The sequence below is a fragment of the Miniopterus natalensis genome, chromosome 4 (assembly GCF_054644295.1).
Source record: "Miniopterus natalensis isolate mMinNat1 chromosome 4, mMinNat1.hap1, whole genome shotgun sequence".
NCBI lineage: Eukaryota > Metazoa > Chordata > Mammalia > Chiroptera > Miniopteridae > Miniopterus > Miniopterus natalensis.
Genome location: NC_142084.1, coordinates 69,672,981 through 69,689,916, shown reverse-complemented (window position 1 = coordinate 69,689,916; position 16,936 = coordinate 69,672,981). Strand labels below are relative to the sequence as shown.

General features: G+C 51.0%; 2 protein-coding genes across 2 annotated transcripts; one reads left to right on the top strand and one right to left on the bottom strand.

Moving 5' to 3' along the window:
* Positions 1 to 1,208: 1,208 nt before the first annotated feature.
* FARSA (phenylalanyl-tRNA synthetase subunit alpha) lies at positions 1,209 to 9,184 on the bottom strand. Its single transcript, XM_016218608.2, has 13 exons — positions 9,038 to 9,184; positions 6,957 to 7,094; positions 6,768 to 6,866; positions 6,573 to 6,691; positions 5,571 to 5,663; positions 5,350 to 5,478; positions 5,158 to 5,273; positions 3,241 to 3,325; positions 3,052 to 3,151; positions 2,789 to 2,957; positions 2,631 to 2,708; positions 2,356 to 2,470; positions 1,209 to 1,757 (listed from the first exon to the last, which is right to left on the bottom strand). Exons 1-13 carry the CDS (start codon positions 9,182 to 9,184, stop codon positions 1,619 to 1,621), a joined length of 1,527 nt encoding a protein of 508 aa, XP_016074094.2. The 3' UTR covers positions 1,209 to 1,618.
* A 2,942-nt stretch (positions 9,185 to 12,126) lies between these two features.
* CALR (calreticulin) lies at positions 12,127 to 16,150 on the top strand. Its single transcript, XM_016218607.2, has 9 exons — positions 12,127 to 12,258; positions 12,640 to 12,741; positions 12,925 to 13,128; positions 13,805 to 13,899; positions 13,992 to 14,201; positions 14,283 to 14,396; positions 14,482 to 14,625; positions 15,209 to 15,301; positions 15,382 to 16,150. Exons 1-9 carry the CDS (start codon positions 12,168 to 12,170, stop codon positions 15,577 to 15,579), a joined length of 1,251 nt encoding a protein of 416 aa, XP_016074093.1. The 5' UTR covers positions 12,127 to 12,167; the 3' UTR covers positions 15,580 to 16,150.
* The last annotated feature ends 786 nt before the right edge of the window (positions 16,151 to 16,936 follow it).

Here is a 16,936-nt window from a genome sequence, read left to right as displayed (position 1 = left end):
ACTTGAAATAGAGATTTGACTGAGGAGCCCTTGGGAGATTGGTACCCACAGGGCCCTGGGATCAGTGATGCCCATGGCCTCAGTTGACTTGTCAACTTTGCTGTGTGCCAGTGGCCTTGTGAACTGTCCCAAGAAACTGTCCACTTTTTTTGTTGTTTTTAGATTGATTGATTTTAGAGAGGGAGACATCGATTTCTTGCTTTATTTATTTATGCATTCATTGGTTGATCCTGACCAGAGATTGAAACTACAACCTTGGTGTATGGGGATGACACTCTAACCAACTGAGCTACCTGGCCAGGGCTTGTCCATGTTTTCAAAAGTGCATTGCCCCAGAATATGTGGGGTGAGCGATGTGGCAGCTGAGATTTGCTTTAAAATATTTCTACAGAAACATACAGGAAATGAAGCTCAAGTGTGAGATCCCAAACACTGTTCAATGGGAGCAATGGGCTCACAAAGCTGTATCCTATTCACCTATTATGGGCTCATTTAACATCCTTATGAGAATTTTAAAGTAGTTTTTTATTTGGGGGGTGTGGAGCTGGAGGGATGAACAGGTGGGGAGCGCAGATGACTTTCAGGATAGTGAAAATACTCTGTATGATACCATAATGATGGATACATGTCATCATCCATTAGTCCAAATCCATAGAATGTGCAACACAGAATGTACTGTTGTTCACATGATGTGTCAATGTAGGTTCATCAGTTGTAACCAGGCATCACTCTAGTGGGGATGCTGATAGTGGGGAAGGCTGTGCAGATGTTGGGGCAAGGGGTATATGGGAAATCTCTGTACCTTCCACTCAATTTTGCTGTGAACCTAAAACTGGTCTAAAAAGTCTTTAAGCCCTGGCCAGTGTGGCTCAGTTGGTTGGAGTTGTTCCATGCACCAGGAGGTTGCCAGTTCTATTCCTGGTCAAGGGCACATGCCTGGGTTTCGGGCTCAAACCCTGGTAGGGGGTATGCTGGAGGTGGCCAGTGGATGTTGTGCTCTCGCATTGATGTGTCTCTCTTTCTAAAAATCAATAAACTATTCTTTAAAAAAAAGAGTCTTTAAAAGGAAGGGGAGGAAGCTTTTAAAAGCTTAGCTTGCTTGCCCTCCCAAATGTCCCTCCGAAGGGACAGGGGGTCTGTTTTGTTGACCTAGAAGAGGGCCTGGCACCAGTAGGTGATGAGTAAATGCTTGAAAGAGCTCATCTTTTCTGGGGGTGGGGACTAGCTGAAGCTGATCAGGAGGCCCTGATGATCCATGACCCCCAATCCATCACCCCTCACACCAGCACCCAAGTTCCCTCCCATCAAGCAGCACTTTGAGCTGGGAAGCCAACAGGACCGCACTACCCCCAAGGAAAGGCACCAGATGAAGGCAACTGCCCACTTTATTAGCCAGCAGCAGGGCTCCCTAGGGCCCACCCTCATACACGGACATCAAAACAAATGGGTTACCTACTCCCCTACCCCTGGGACCCTGGGGCAGGTGGGGAAGAGGATACCAGGAGCAGGGAGATAGCCTCACAGAGGCCTCATAAATACAAGGGGGTCCAATGGCCAGGGATGCAAAAGGCTGGGCAGCAGGGGCTCGGGGTGGGTGGCCTGTCCAGGGTGGCCCATGTCATGTGGTCTCCTGTGTCTGCCGGGACCCCCTTTCGCCATCCAAGCGACATAGGGGGCTGTCATACACCATCTGCAGGTTCACCTTGTGGCCTACCAGCTCACGGATGTTGTTGATGTTGTATTTGATCATTGTTGGGCTTGAGGGAGAGAGGGGACACCAGGTCAGGTCCTTTCTCCTCTGATCAGAACCTCTCTGAGGGCTCTCACCTTCCTCAGAATAGAATCCCAAGTCCTCCCCATGGCCCACAAGGTCCTCTACAATCTGCACTATCACCTCCTTCTCTACCCCCTCACTTCCAGCCACACTGGCCCCCAAACACAACAGGCACATTCCAGACTCATGGCCTTTGCACTGGCAATTCCCTCTGCCTGGAATGCCCCTCCCCAAATACCCTCCCAGGTAATCTACCACCAGTCTACTCAGATGCCACCTCCTCTGTGAGGCCTTCCCTGACAACCTCCTCTCCTTAGCCCTTCCTGCTGTGCTCTCTCTCTAGCAGTTACTGTGCTTAGGCACACTCTAGGCATTATTTATTGAATTTACTTATTTGTCATACTTCTCACTCTACTAAGACCCCTACTTCCCAGAGGCAGGGGTGTGTGCTATTTATTCACAGCATAAAACAGAGCACATAGCAGGTGCTCACTAAAGTTTGTTAATGAATAAATAGATGGTGCTGAAGATCTGCAAGACCTCACGCCAGGCGCCTAAACAAAGCAGCTAAACACACTCACCGCTCCAGAGAGAGGCCCCAGGCAATGACTGACACATTCTCAGGGAGCCCCATGGGCAGCAGCATTTCTGGACGGAAGAGCCCGGAGTTCCCCACCTCCACCCACTTCTTCAAGCCTGTGGGGGCAGAAGAAGGATGGGGTAACTCATGTGAGTTATGTTGGGCCTGGTAGTAAACTTGGGCGGCAGGGTGTGGGCTTGGCAGTGAGGAGACCAGGCTAAAGAGGGGGCAGCCTCAGACCTCCCTCCCTTCCACAGTACTGGGTCCCACCCTGACCTTGGTGGTAGCTGAACACCTCCATGCTGGGCTCGGTGTAAGGGTTATAGGCTGGCTTGAAGCGCAACTGGGTGATACCTAGGTGGAAGACAAGGCTGGTGACCCAGGCATCCTCATACGGCCCCACCACCACCACCTGCCCCAGCCTGCCTGCTCACCCAGTTTGTTGAAAAACTCCCGAAGGACACCCATGAGGTGGCCCAGGGTGAGGCCATGGTCAGCCACAACACCCTCGATCTGGTGGAACTCAGCCAGGTGCGTGGCATCCAGGGTCTCATTCCGGAACACACGGTCAATGGAGAAGTACTTGGCTGGTGTGAAGGGTTTCTGGGGGTGACAGACAGGCGAGGCCAAGTCATAGGTCAGAAGGTCAGTATGATAGTCCCCTCTCTGTCCCCATGCTGCTCAGGCCCAGCTGTACCTTCTGGGCCAGGCGGTAGAGGGCACGGGCACTGGCTGCTGTGGTGTGTGTGCGCAACAGATTTTTCCGGGCCTCGTCCAGCTTCCAATTGTACTTGTACCTTTGGGAGGAAATCCAGAAGTCCATGCTGTGCCATCAGGTTCCCAGCTTCCTTCCCCCCAACATCCCAAAGTCCTGGTCTTGCCTCACCCCTGTGAGCCGTAGCCACCCTGGGAATGCGTCCGCTTGACCCGATGGACGTAGTCCATGGGGAGCTGCAGGGCCTCAGCTGGATCTGGGCAGGACAGAGCATCATATGGTCAGTCAAGAAGCATTTCTCAAACAGCCACTGCACAGAGGACAGACAGTGACAGGTGCAGTCCCACCTTTGCCTGCCATCGCAGCTAGAGGGCATCTGGGAACACCTGAGTTAGTCATATCCCTCCCTGCCCAGAATCTTCCATAGCTCCCATCTCAAAGGGAGAAAAAGCCAAAGTCCTCTCTGTGGCCCCCAGATAGCTCTGTTCTCATCCCACCCACCCCTAACTCATCACCTCCTCCAGTCACAGAGCCTCCCATCTGATCTGTGAGCACACCAGGCACGTTCCAACCTCAGGGCCTTTGTATTGGCCACTTCCTCTGCCTGGAACTTCTGTTCTCAAGATATAGCTCCCTTTCCCACCTCCTTTGGTCTCTGCTTAAACAAAGACTTTGTGTGTGTGTGTACATGTATTTTATTTTTGGTTAATTGTCACCTGAGAATATTTTTCCATTGAGTTTTAGAGGCAATAGAAGGGAGGGAGGGGCAGGGAGAAAGAGAGTGAGAGAGACATCAATTGGTTGCCTCTTGCTCATGTCCCAACCAGGACTGGGGATCAAACCTGCCACCCAGGTAAATGCCCTTGACTGAGAATCAAACCTGCGACCCTTCAGTGCACCAGTTGATGCTGTAACCATTGATCCACACCGGCCAGGGATGGATGGATGGATGGATGGATGGATGGATGGATGGATGGATGGATAGATAGATAGATAGATAGATAGATAGATTTTAAATACATCTTTATTGATTTCAGAGAGAGGAAAGGAGAGGGAGAGAGAGTTAGAAACATCAATGATGAGAGAGTCACTGATCGGCTGCCTCTTGCATGCCCTCGACTGGGGATGGAGCCCGCAACCCGGGCATGTGCCCTGACCGGGAATCGAACCCCGATCGCCTGGATCCTAGGTCGATGCTCAACTGCTGAGCCACGCCAGGCTGGGCTATATATTTTTTTAATTGACTTTAGAGAGAGGAAGGGAGAGAGAGAGGAGAGAGAAAGAGACATCTATTTGTCATTCCACTTGTTTATGCACTCATTGGTTGCTTGTTGTATGTGCCCTGACTGGGGATCAAACCTGCAACCTTGGCGTATTGGGACAACGCTCTAAGGAACTGAGCTACTGGGCCAGGGCAGCAGACTTCATAAAAGTACATGCTACCCAGGTCAAATGTTGTTCTCTCTCTGAGCCCTAGTTTCTTCATCTGTAAAAGGGGCTAATCATACTACTTCCTATAGTTGGTGGGAAGATTAGAGGAGCAACTAGTGTACAGTGAGTGCTTAGTAAGTTTAGGGTGCCATGGCAATAATGATGGCAATGATACTGTTGCTCCCAGCCAGGTAATGGGCATCTAATGGCCTCACTTGACATCCTACTGATTGGGGAGACAACAATCATTGTGGAATTCATTCAATTTCAGACAGTACTAAAGACTGTGGGAAGAAAAAAAAGAAGAACGGAAACCAAGGTTGAAGATTAAGGGTGAAGAACTTTTAGAACACAGGGGGACAAAGGCATGTTAAAATGCACTCTCTGAAATGATGATACATGAATGGACGTTTGATACTAAAGCCCACCATCAAGATCCAGGAGAAAACAGTTCTCAGCAGAAGGCACAGCACAGGCAAATGCCCTGAGGTGGTCAGGAGGGCTGGTGGAAGGAGGAAATCACAGAACTTAACATGACAGGCTCACAGAAGCCTTGTTGGCCTTGCTGAGGATGGAGTTTACCTGTAAAATGGTACATCACCCCAAAAGGCTCTGCTTAGGCCCGGCACCTCTGATGGTGCGGCGGGGCCCACCCACCTTTCAGGAAGAAGGTGTCATGCTGGTCTCGTGCTGGGTGCTGCTGGGGCTGGAAGAGTGCATCAAAGTTCCAGAAGGAGCTCTCAATGAAGTTGTCAGTTGGCATCTCAGTGAACCTGGCAGGACATGTGGCCTGACTACTGTGCCTGTGCCCAGTGACTGGCCCAGCTCCACCCCTAGCCCCATGCTCACCCCATCTCTAGGAAGATCTGCCGGAACTGGGTGCGAACTTTCAGTAGGGGGTGCAGGTGGCCGCTATCAGGGAGGACGCCATGGGCCAAGAAATTGTAGGGCTTAAAGGGCCGGTCCCGCCAGGAGCCACTATGGGTGGAGATGCAGGGTACAGGGAATTGGTGAAGACTGCCCACCCCTACCTCCCCTTCACTGACCCCTGACCCTGGGGCTGCCCCTACCTGGAGATCATCTCTGGGTTCAGCTCCGCCTCCTGCTTGGAGATACTGGTGCTGAAGGCACTGCCTTTGTTCACCCAGTAGGTCTTCAGGGTTCTGTGGCCAGAGGAGGGAAGGGGACACCAATGTCAACTTCTCTAAGACGCTTCCCTTGACCTCCCATATGATGCTGACCCCAACGCCACCCACCAAGTCACTCTGCTTTATTTTCTTCCTGATGTTTATTGTCACCTGAAGTCCTTTTATTTGGCGCCCACCTACGTCCTGAGTTCATTCATTTATTCATTCAATAAACAGTTATTGAGAACCTACTGTGTTCCAGGGCCCATTCAAGGCACTAAGCATGCAGCAGGGAGTTATAATAATAGTTAAAGTTTAGATTAATAAAGTTATCCTATGCCAGCTCTGTTCCACTGAAGTCACCTCACAATCTTGTGAAAAGGGGCCATTTTACAGAAGAGAAAACTTGAGTCCTAGAAAGATCAGGTGACTTAGTCAAGGTCACAGAGCTAGTAAGAGGTGGAGCCAAAACTTGCATTGGGCAGACCACCTCCATTCAGTATCTGCTCAAAGGGGATGCAGCCCTGTGAGAGCATAGAACCCAGCTGTCCAGGTCCCAGCATTCAATCAATTTCAGGAAGGGTTTAGGATTGTGAAAGAAATAAACAGGGAAAAAGAGACAGAGACTAGGAGTGAGCAGCTTTTGTGGAAATTGCAGGGAGAAAATGTGGCCTCTGTAAGGTGACACGTGTGCAGGAGTTGGATGCTGGAACCTGCTCTGAAAATCAGTAGTAAGATCATTCTTAGCAGAAGGCATAGCATGTGCCAAGGCCCTGAGGTGGCATGAGCCTGACCTGTGTGCTTGACAACTGTAGTGTGAAGAGGGGCTGGGATGGACTTACAGAACCATAGCCCACTGTGGCCAGAACAGCTCTCCCTTCCCTTCTCCCACTCCAGGGCCACACAGGTGACATGGGTCTGAGGCTGAGGGTGGCAGCCACTCACACTTCAGTCAGCAGCTTCCTTTTCTTGAGTTCACTCCTTTCTTTTTCACTCAGCTTCTCAGCCTGTCCACCCCGGACCATCTGGAGCCGCCGCTGCACCTCATCCTCCACGCTGTCCACCTGTCACAATGATGGGATGATGGTTACGGGGGGCTGTGAGGGCCAGAGGAGCACCTGCTTGCTCACAGAGACTCACCACTCGGAACACCCGGGGCCCATCAGCAGCGCTCTTGTCCACACGGATCCACTTGTTGGACATGGCCTTGCTGAAGCCCACCTTGCCACTGGGCAGTCGCTGAGGGAATATGGCTACAGTGAGGGGGGCATGAGGGCCACCTTCACCCCATCACCTCCCTAGGCCCTGCCCCCCCTCCCAGGGCCCTACCATAAGCTCACTCTGGGCCAGGCCCTGTGGGGGGACACTGTGAAACACCCGGGCCTCATGGCTGCCCTCCTGGTCAATCTCCTTGCCCTCAGCAGTAAGCTCCCAGTGCTTGGTGGAACGTAGCTCAGCCTCAATGATCTGCAGGAAAAAGAGGACACAGGCAGGGACAAGATTCAGAGCTGGGCACCCCCTTGCTGCAACACTGGAGCCAAGGTCAAAGCACATCTTAGCTGGCTTCACATCTCAGCTGCATTACTTCCAAGCCAAGTGATCTACCCTTGCTGAGCCTCAGTTTCCCTTCTGTGATACAGGGATAACAATAAATACAGTTCATACCTCTACGGTGAGGTAAAGTACTATGGGTGTCACCTGGCAGAGGTCAAATTCTATTACTTTTGAACCTGGGAAATACGCATTTTTAAACTTGGGGAAGATTTTTAAGATCTAAGATGAACTGACTTGTCTCCACATTTATACATTCACATCTCAATGACTAAAGCATCAGAGAAAGGTCCAGAGGTCCACATTACACGTGGGAACTTGAAGCTCCAAGATTAGGATAGGGTTCAGGTCACAGAGAGTGGCAAGGCTGGGTGGGGCTCACAGGTCCTAGCTCCCCCTTCATTCTAATTCCCCAGTCTGCTCCTCACTTGTTAGGTGACCTGAGGAAAGGTGCTTAACCTCCCTGAACAAGTTTTCTTATCCATAAGAGCAGGGTGTGGTGGGTTCTACTCCAGAGGGTTGTTCTGAAGAGTGACTAAATTAATACACAGAAAGGATGTAGGGTGCTTAGCATGCAGCAAATGCTGCATAAATTCTAACTATTACTATTATTGTTATTATTACCATCGTCAGACTGAACCACATTAAACTGCCACTATTTAAGCCTCTATGACACAAATGTCAATTTCACACCAGTCAAGATACTATCACCCCACACACTATAGCTTTAATCCCTTCTCAGAATTGACAACCTTGGATTCTGCAGCCTGACCACCTAATTTCAAATACAGGTTTGCCTGTCCCTTCTAGTGACACTGCTCAAGTTATTGACCAGTACTTAGGAGTGGTCACATGTGCAAAATGGGGACAATAACACTACCATCATCCTATGGTTATGGCAAGGATTGAATGATAAATAGAGCTAAGAGTGGGTCACAGAACATAAGCATGATGAATGAACAACCCAGGTCTATTTTCTATGTCTTCCCCCTGTGGATCCAGCCTCCTGGGTGGCCCAAGGGCCCCTCTGCATCCTCTTCCTGTGGCTCCATCACCCTTCACTTTTCGAAGTCAGAAGGCTGGGTTTCATTCATGCTCCCCTTGCCTTGCCATGAATCTCACTTCATTCCCTCTCCTGAATAACCTCTTCATTCCAGCTGCCTCCCTACAGCCAGACACCATGTCTTCTAGTTTGGGGATGTGCTAAGCCTTTGCCCTCCTTTCCTAGTCTTGTATCCTGCCCCTGTCGGTCGTTCCCAAGAATGATGTAGGCAACACACACGTCAGACTAGCTCCAGACGTGTGAGGGACCAGAAGACCTTGCAAATTCTGGCTCTGTGGCCTCTCTCACCTCTCACCCTCCCACTCCTAACTGATCCCTAAAATGCCATGGCTTTCCTCCTCAATGCAGAAACCCGACTCAGCTGTCACTTTCTCTGGGATGGTCTCCCTGACCCACTGACTCAGCTGTCACTTCCTCTGGGATGGTCTCCTTGACCCCAAGGCTAGATCAGCTATTATCTCTGGGTACCCGGTGCTTCCTCCATTACTCTAGTCACGTATCTCCCCCATTAGGCCGCAGTCTCCCTGAGGATAACGATAGCGTCTTTTTGTCCACCATAGTAACCTCCCCAGCCCAACGTTGATCATCCCCTCAGTGGACGTTTTCTGCATGAGGAACGTCAGTGCATCAGGGTCCTTACTCGTTCCTAACTCCCTGCCTGCGCACCCAGAGTTGAACACATACAGTTATCCCTAACTAGGCCTGAGGGAGTTTGGCCTGGAGGCACCAGCGTCCTCCTGGCAAGCGAACTCCACGTGCCAAAGCGTGGAGGCCCGGCATCTCAGGCCCGGCTCACCTCGCCCAGCGCCTGCAGACTTTTCACGGCGCCCACTACCGCCTGGTGCTCCACGCCCAGCTCGGCCGCCAGCTCCGCGCTGTCCAGGCCGCCATCGGCCGCCTCCAGCCGCCGCAGCAGCACTTCGGCCACCGGGCCATCCGCCATAGTTATTTCCCAAGCGCTTAGTGTGTCCCAGCCGGGTCTAGAACCACCGGAACCGGAACCGGCGCCGAAGCGTGCGCCGCCATCTTGAATGTGTCTTGCCGTGTTGTAGGGCTCAGGGCGTTGCCATCTTGAGTGTGTCTGTTGAATTCAAAGCGCGGAAAGGACTCAATGTTTACCTCCGCCTTAGCTGGACTTGTGGTGTCCGCTTGACTGGAGAGGTCAAATTGATTGACCTAAAGGACAGAATCACAAAGTTGTTTTAAGTTTCATCCAGTCCCACCTGCAGCGGGCTGTATAACCTTGGACTTCCTCCTTCTCTCGCCCTGGAGCCCTTAACCCTCTGGGATTCTCTTACCTTAGAGAACTGTGGGTGGTGGGCTCCAGAGCTAATCATTCTGCTGATGTCAACTACTTTTAAATTTTCAAAGAGCGGCTGGGTAGGGACCATCCCCATTTATAGAGGGGAGAGGGACCCACCTAATAACAGTTATAGTCCAGGTAGCAGCTAATCTGTACGGACCTCCACCTGTGTGCCCAGCCAAGTGTTAAGTGCTTCAGGTGTGTTATTTCATTTTCTCCAAAACTTTATGATGTAGATACTGATATAATCCCCATTTCACAGATGTGAAAACTGAGGCTCAGAGGGTGCTATGATTTGCGCATGGTTCTACAAGGAGCTGGTAGAGATGGAATCAGAAATTGTAAACACCTCAGATCCCATCCAGCTCCCTACCCCACGCTCTGAGATCAACGTCAGGGCAATAATGCATGGTCTAAATCAGCATGGGCCTATAGATATGTAACGTGACACAAGTGTAATTTTATATTTCCTAGTAGTAACGTTAAAAACAAAATGGGTGAAGTTAATTTGAAGAACTAACAAAACCTAATATATTCATTTGTCACTTAAATGTTTAATATAACATTACTAGTGAAATATTTTACATTCTTTTTTCCGTACTAAGCCTTGAAAATATGTGTCTTTTACACTTACATTACATTTCAGTTCAGACCAGTCACATTTCATATGGTCAATAGTCACATGTGGCCAGTGGAGACTATTAGCACAAGTACATTCTAATCCCAGACCTGCCATTTATGTCACTCAGTCAAATCTCTTAATCTTTCTGTGCTTCAATTTCCTCACCTGGATGGAGATAATATGAGCCTAGGTTATTGTGAGAATTGTGACATAGTGCCCACACATGTATGCAGTATTTGTTAATACTAAATTGAATGTGGATTGTGTGTCAGGCACTATTCTAACTAGTATGCCTTTATTCACTTAACCATCACAATTGTTATTTTAACCTAGAAAATGGGGTTACTAATATCCCCCAATCCTGACCGTACAGTGAAGTACTGATAAAAAAACACACCTCAGAATGCATTCCTCAAAGTCCCTTCTTTCCTTCAAAGCACTTTCCTCATTTAAAAAAAAAAAAAAAATTTAATATCCTCAAGTGTCCTTCCTTCCGTCACAGATCAAGTAGGTTTTAAGCCTGCTCTGTGTCAGGTGCTGCAGGAGACACTGGGGGATGGTGAAGTGAACAAGACAAGCATAGTCTACCCTCAGACAGGAAGCACCAAACCCATGTGTCCATGGCACTTGGTGGAAGGGAGGGAAGACAAGAGGGTCAGTGGCAGGCCTGCAGTGATCACCCTAGACTTGAGGCTCCTCCTAAGGGGGCCAGGATACAGCCAGGGACAGTCCACTCCTAAGTTCCCAGGTCCAGAGTCTTTTTGTTCAGAGTCTGGGAAACCCCTAGCCCTCCCTTCTTCCAGAAGACTGGAGGCAGGGAGCTGGTGTTCCAGTCAGTCACGTGGCTTTGGCTTCAGAAGACTCTGGACTCAGGAGTCCTGCCTCTCTCCCTTAGACCTTATCTTCTTTACCATCTGTCTCCTTTTTTCCTCCCCCACGGAACCCCTGCCCTCTCATCTTTAGCCGTTTAATTGCAAAAGCCAGGCCGTTTGTGGAAGACCACAAAGCGGCGACCCCTTTCATTTACTGGTGGGAATGGGTGGAGGGGGCGGGGTGGTAAAGGAGAGGCAAGCTGCGACTAGGATAACAACCCTACTGGGCCCTAGGAATCACAGCCTATAGTCATAGCTTCGAGACTTCTGGGCTTCCTTCTCTCTCTCCCAGGATATCCTTAAAAGATTTGGAAGCATTTCAGCTGGGCAGCAGCTGCCCAGGGTCGCTCCTCCTGGCTCTCAGGAGCCTCTGTGACTTTAGAGGCTGCCTTGCCGCAGGTCACATAGCAGCAGTCGTCCAGGCTACCAGATACTAGCGGCCACACGGAGGAGAGAGCTAGCCTTCTCTCTGCGGGCCTGCATGACTGTGAAGTGAAGACCCGGATGCCCTCTGCCTCATGCTGGGAGGGGCAAGGGGTGCGGGTGTTGGGGGGAAGGAGAGAGATAGAGACAGCGCGTCGTAGTGGGAGTTCCCCAGATGCAGGGTAAAAAATCTTGCCCACACCTCCATGCAAAGGGGACAGGAGCAGGGGAGGCTAGACCAGGGTCCAAATCCTGCAGGGTGACACCTGAGCTCGCGCGGATTCTTTAAACGCCCAGATCCTGAGCTGCGCTAGCGGACGAGGGCGGGGTTGGACCAAGGTCTGGTCACATGACCTGGCCTGAAGGGCTGGAGGCCCCCACCGCACCGGTGGGCGTCCACCAAAACGCGTGGTCGACCCTCATTGGCCACTGGTGCGGCCAATAGAAATCGGCCATCTGGGAACCCACTGTTCCGAGGCACAGCCTAACATGCTAAACTGAGGAGGGCCCAATGGAAAGTCAGGGCAGTGACCTTTAACCAATGAAAAGGTATGAGGGGCGGGCCAAGAGGTAGGGCCAGGTTGGTTTGAGGAGCGATCGTGTATAAAAGCGCACGGCCAGCGGTAGCCTCCGTCCCTGCTGCAGAGCTGCTGTTGGAGAGGTGACTTAAAGGGCCCGCCGCGCGCCGCCGCCCCCTCGGCCCGCCATGCTGCTACCTGTGCCGCTGCTGCTCGGCCTTCTCGGCCTGGCTGCTGCTGAACCAGTCGTCTACTTCAAGGAGCAGTTTCTGGACGGAGGTAACGTCTTGCCCCGCCTCGAGACCCCCCCGACGACACGACCGGCCCTCCCGCCCAGATCTGCGTTGTCGCCTGTAATTACTATTCAGAGGGCCAACACGGTGGCCCGGGGGACTAGAGCCGCAGGCGATCCTTCTTTCCGTTTCTCTGGGGAGCATGGAGGGCTCAGTGGCCTCCTGCGGCGGGAGTTGGGATTCGTCCGAGAATATCTTAAGCCACAGGAGGTGTCAAACTGGAGGTTGGGGTGGGAGCACTCGGGGGATTTCCTTCATTGCCTGCAGCAGTTTGTGGCTCCTGGTAGATCTGTTTCGACAGCCGCGGGGGTGGGGGGTGGAGGAAGAATCAGCACAGCCACGCTTACCTGCCCCTCTGGTACTGTAGATGGGTGGACTGACCGCTGGATGGAATCCACACACAAGTCGGATTTTGGCAAATTCGTCCTCAGTGCCGGCAAGTTCTATGGTGACCTGGACAAAGATAAAGGTAAGAACCTGGGGCTGGTTCCTCAGGTCCAGGAGGACTTCCTGGAGGAAACCCTAGTCACTGATAACCAGGGCATCCTCTGGAGCAGGGCAGGCAGAGGAAGGGGAATGGTTGTCTGTATCTTTGATTCTTAGGGTCCTGGGGATTGGGGCCAGCTGTGACATCACTACTGTCCTCTACTAGGGCTGCAGACGAGCCAGGATGCCCGCTTTTACGCCCTGTCTGCCAGATTTGAGCCTTTCAGCAACAAGGACCAGACATTGGTGGTGCAGTTTACTGTGAAACACGAGCAGAACATCGACTGTGGGGGCGGCTATGTGAAGCTATTTCCAGATAGTTTGGATCAGACTGACATGCATGGAGACTCTGAATACAACATCATGTTTGGTGAGGGGACCCGCCCTATTGCTGACCTATCATTAGAGGTAGACTGAGACCCATCCATGGGTTCTTATAGCCTATGAAAAGTAGTCTTAAGAGCCTGGGAAACATATTTTCAGGCTTTCCTTTGAAGGAGAAACTGAGGGGATTGTCACAGCTAGTAGCGTATGGTTGCATTGTTATTGTTAGTCTAAGGCTGTTCATTTGTGTAATCTTATGTAGGTATTTTACAAGTGAGAATACTGAGTTGTACAGAGTGGATTTTTTTTTTCCCCTCTATGCTCCACTCATTGTCCCTAAGAGATAGTCAAGGTTTGAGTTTTTTGAGTCTTAATGGACCTGTGTTTAAGAATCAAGCCTGCCTTTTTGTTGTTGTTGTTTTTTTAAATATATCTTTATTGATTTCAGAGAGAGGAAAGGAGAGGGAGAGAGAGAGATAGAAACATCAATGATGGTAGAGTCATTGATCGGCTGCCTCCTGCACACCCCTGACTGGGGATCGAGCCCGCAACCCGGGCATGTGCCCTGACTGGGAATCGAACCCCGATCGCCTAGATCCTAGGTCGACGCTCAACCGCTGAGCCACGCCTGGCCGGGCAAGCCTTCCTTTTGTAAATAGGGGTGGGAGGCCTGGCAATGGTGGGCCATATGTGGCCCTTAACTGGATCTGCTTCTCACCTAGGTCCTGACATCTGTGGCCCCGGCACCAAGAAGGTTCATGTCATTTTCAACTACAAGGGCAAGAACGTGCTGATCAACAAGGACATCCGTTGCAAGGTGTGCCTGGAGGGGAGGTAACAAATAGCTACCTGGGGTAGGCTCAGAGGCCAGTCTAGTAGGCAGGGCCACTCATCTCCTGCCTTCTTTAGGATGATGAATTCACACACCTGTACACACTAATTGTGCGGCCTGATAACACCTATGAGGTAAAAATTGACAACAGCCAGGTGGAGTCAGGGTCTCTGGAGGATGATTGGGACTTCCTGCCACCCAAGAAGATAAAGGATCCTGATGCTTCAAAGCCTGAAGACTGGGACGAACGGGCCAAGATTGATGACCCCACAGACTCCAAACCTGAGGTTGGTGCTTGGGCAGGGGCTCCCCACCATAGAGGGGTGGTGGACAACTGGGATGACTCTGATATCCTTGTGTACTTTTAGGACTGGGACAAGCCCGAGCACATCCCTGACCCGGATGCTAAGAAACCTGAGGACTGGGATGAAGAGATGGATGGAGAGTGGGAACCACCGGTGATTCAGAACCCAGAATACAAGGTGGTCCTGGGCCTCCAAGCAGAGTGGGGTGCACAGTAGGGAACACACTGACCTCTGCTCATCTTCTGGTTCTCTTCTTCCGCAGGGCGAGTGGAAGCCCCGGCAGATTGACAACCCGGATTATAAGGGCACTTGGATCCACCCAGAGATTGACAACCCGGAGTACTCTCCTGATAGCAATATCTATGCCTATGAAAACTTCGCCGTTCTGGGCCTAGACCTCTGGCAGGTGCGATGTGGAGGGAATAGGAGGATCCCTAAGGGGCCTCAAGTGGGTAGGATTCAATCCTAAACAGGTCTGAGCCTAAAATGGTGCGTTTTTTGAAGAATTTCCTGGCCTATCTCTCTGGAGTTCTCACAGCCCCCCCCCCCCCCTTGAGGTTCTGTATACTTTGTGCTAGGCACTCCCTCAAGAACCTTTATCTGAACCAACTCATTAACTGGCCCCAACAACCTAGAAAGTGGTTAGATAGTCCCATTACAAAGTAAGCTTCATAGGGACTATATTTTTATCTGTTTTGTTCAATGATGTACCTTCTGTACCTAGAACCTGGCACATAGTAGGTACTGGAAAAATATTTGCACAAAGAGGTGAGACCCCATTATACAGATGAAAAAGCTGAAGTACAGAGAAGTTACCAGTCCGAGGTCATATAGGTGGGAAATAGCAGAGCTGAGTTTTGATCCCAGTCAGCTTGTTTTTTTAATTGCAGTGTTAGGCTATGGCATTGTCCATTGGTTATGGAACCCGAGGCCAGGGCCATGGGGTGTCCCCTTTGACCATCCATCCTTCTATCCTCCTGCCCCCCCAGGTCAAGTCTGGTACCATCTTTGACAACTTCCTCATCACCAATGATGAAGCATATGCTGAAGAGTTCGGCAATGAGACGTGGGGCGTCACAAAGGTGGGACTAGTCCATTCCTGGGCGGGGGCTGGCGGGCAGGCAGGTGGGGGCCAGGCCCTGAATGTGTGTGCTCCATGCAGGCAGCAGAAAAGCAAATGAAGGATAAGCAGGATGAAGAGCAGAGACTGAAGGAGGAGGAGGAGGACAAGAAGCGCAAGGAGGAGGAGGCAGACAAGGACGACGAGGAGGACAAAGACGATGATGAGGATGACGAGGACGATAAGGACGAGGAGGAGGAGGAAGATGGTGCCGCTGGCCAGGCCAAGGATGAGCTGTAGGGGCCACTCCATCGCTTCCAGGGCTGGACTGAGGCCTGAGCGCTCCTGCCACAGAGCCGGCCGCGCCAAATAATGTCTCTATGAGACTGGAGAACTTTCCTTTTTTTTCCAGGCGGGTTCCAATTTGGGGTGGATTTTGGTATTGTTCCCCCCCCCCCTTTTTTTTATTGGTGTTTTGTCTCTTGATTCTCCTTCAGCACCCATCTTTGACATCTTTGCCATCTTTGCCTTCCTCTGTCCCCTTCTGCCCCCTTAGATCCCTTAGTTCCCCCTCCAGCCTTCGGGCATATAGGGTGTGGAAGAGAAGCCCCAGGCCCAAGATTTCATCTCTTCTCCTTCCTAGAGCCCAGAGGGGGGCAGGAGAAGAGGATGGCACCCCCAGCCCCCCAGCACTGAGGAAGATTGGGGCTCCTAGGGCCTGAGCTCTGACACCCCCACCCCACCTGCTCCCTTTCTCCCCTGCCTTCATTACTGGGCCACTTCTGGGTGGGGCAGTGGGTTCCAGCTCAGTTCACACTGAGAATGTAAGAACTACAAACAAAATTTCTATTAAATTAAGTTTTGTGTCTTCCTCCTGTGTCTCCTTCTGGGGGAAGACAGATATCAGGGAACCAAAGGTGGCTTTTTTGGGGGCGGTGACTCCAGTAAGTCTCATTTTTCAGCCACTAAAACATCAGCTGAATGTCCCATAAGGTTACAGGGGCCTTTGTTTACCCCCACAAAGCACTGGGAGAAGGGGAACTAAGTGCCATTTCAAATACTTCAGGTAGTAACTCACTGAGTCCTTTTACCAAACTGGTGACTTTTGGTTGTATTACCAGTTCAGTTTGATGAGGAGAGACAGGTCCAGAATATATTAAGAGGTGGGGCAGGGGTTTAAACCCACACCTTAGACACCATCTTTACCATCTATTTTAACCATATGTATGTACTTCTTACCTATTATAGAGCAAGACTACATAGAGCAATTTGATAGTGATAAAAGCTATTCCTCTTACAATCACTTTTCAGAGAAGGTATTCAGTGGGCAAGTTGGGATTTAAACTTCTTGAAGGAAAAACAGTGGCCCCAAGGTAGGGTGCAGAGATTGAGTTGGTGCAGAGATGGTAGCAGAGGAAGGTCTGGGTTTCTAAGGATGGCCTAGGCCTGCCCTGTTGGGGTTCACAAGCCTGCCACTGAAGTCCAGCAGGTAGTTGGCAGCTGATGATTTGCAAGAGAGGTAGGAAGCCTTCAAATGGGTATGGCCTACTCTGGTGGAAGTTTCTAGGCTCAGGGCACATAGTAAAGGGAGAAGCAGCAGGACCTGGTTACAGCTGGGCAGTGGGTGAGGTTGGGTGACTACCTGGTTGCAGGCTTG

Bases quoted from the DNA above. Each gene is read 5' to 3' on its own strand.
- FARSA (XM_016218608.2), bottom strand. From the start codon at position 9,184: ATGGCGGATGGCCCGGTGGCCGAAGTGCTGCTGCGGCGGCTGGAGGCG. The intron at 7,095-9,037 runs GTGAGCCGGGCC...TTTTTCCTGCAG, and splicing joins GTCTGCAGGCGCTGGGCGAG to ATCATTGAGGCTGAGCTACG. The intron at 5,664-6,572 runs GTGAGTGGCTGC...CTCTGGCCACAG, and splicing joins AGGAAGCTGCTGACTGAAGT to AACCCTGAAGACCTACTGGG.
- CALR (XM_016218607.2), top strand. From the start codon at position 12,168: ATGCTGCTACCTGTGCCGCTGCTGCTCGGCCTTCTCGGCCTGGCTGCT. The intron at 13,900-13,991 runs GTGTGCCTGGAG...TGCCTTCTTTAG, and splicing joins ACAAGGACATCCGTTGCAAG to GATGATGAATTCACACACCT. The intron at 14,397-14,481 runs GTGGTCCTGGGC...CTTCTTCCGCAG, and splicing joins TTCAGAACCCAGAATACAAG to GGCGAGTGGAAGCCCCGGCA.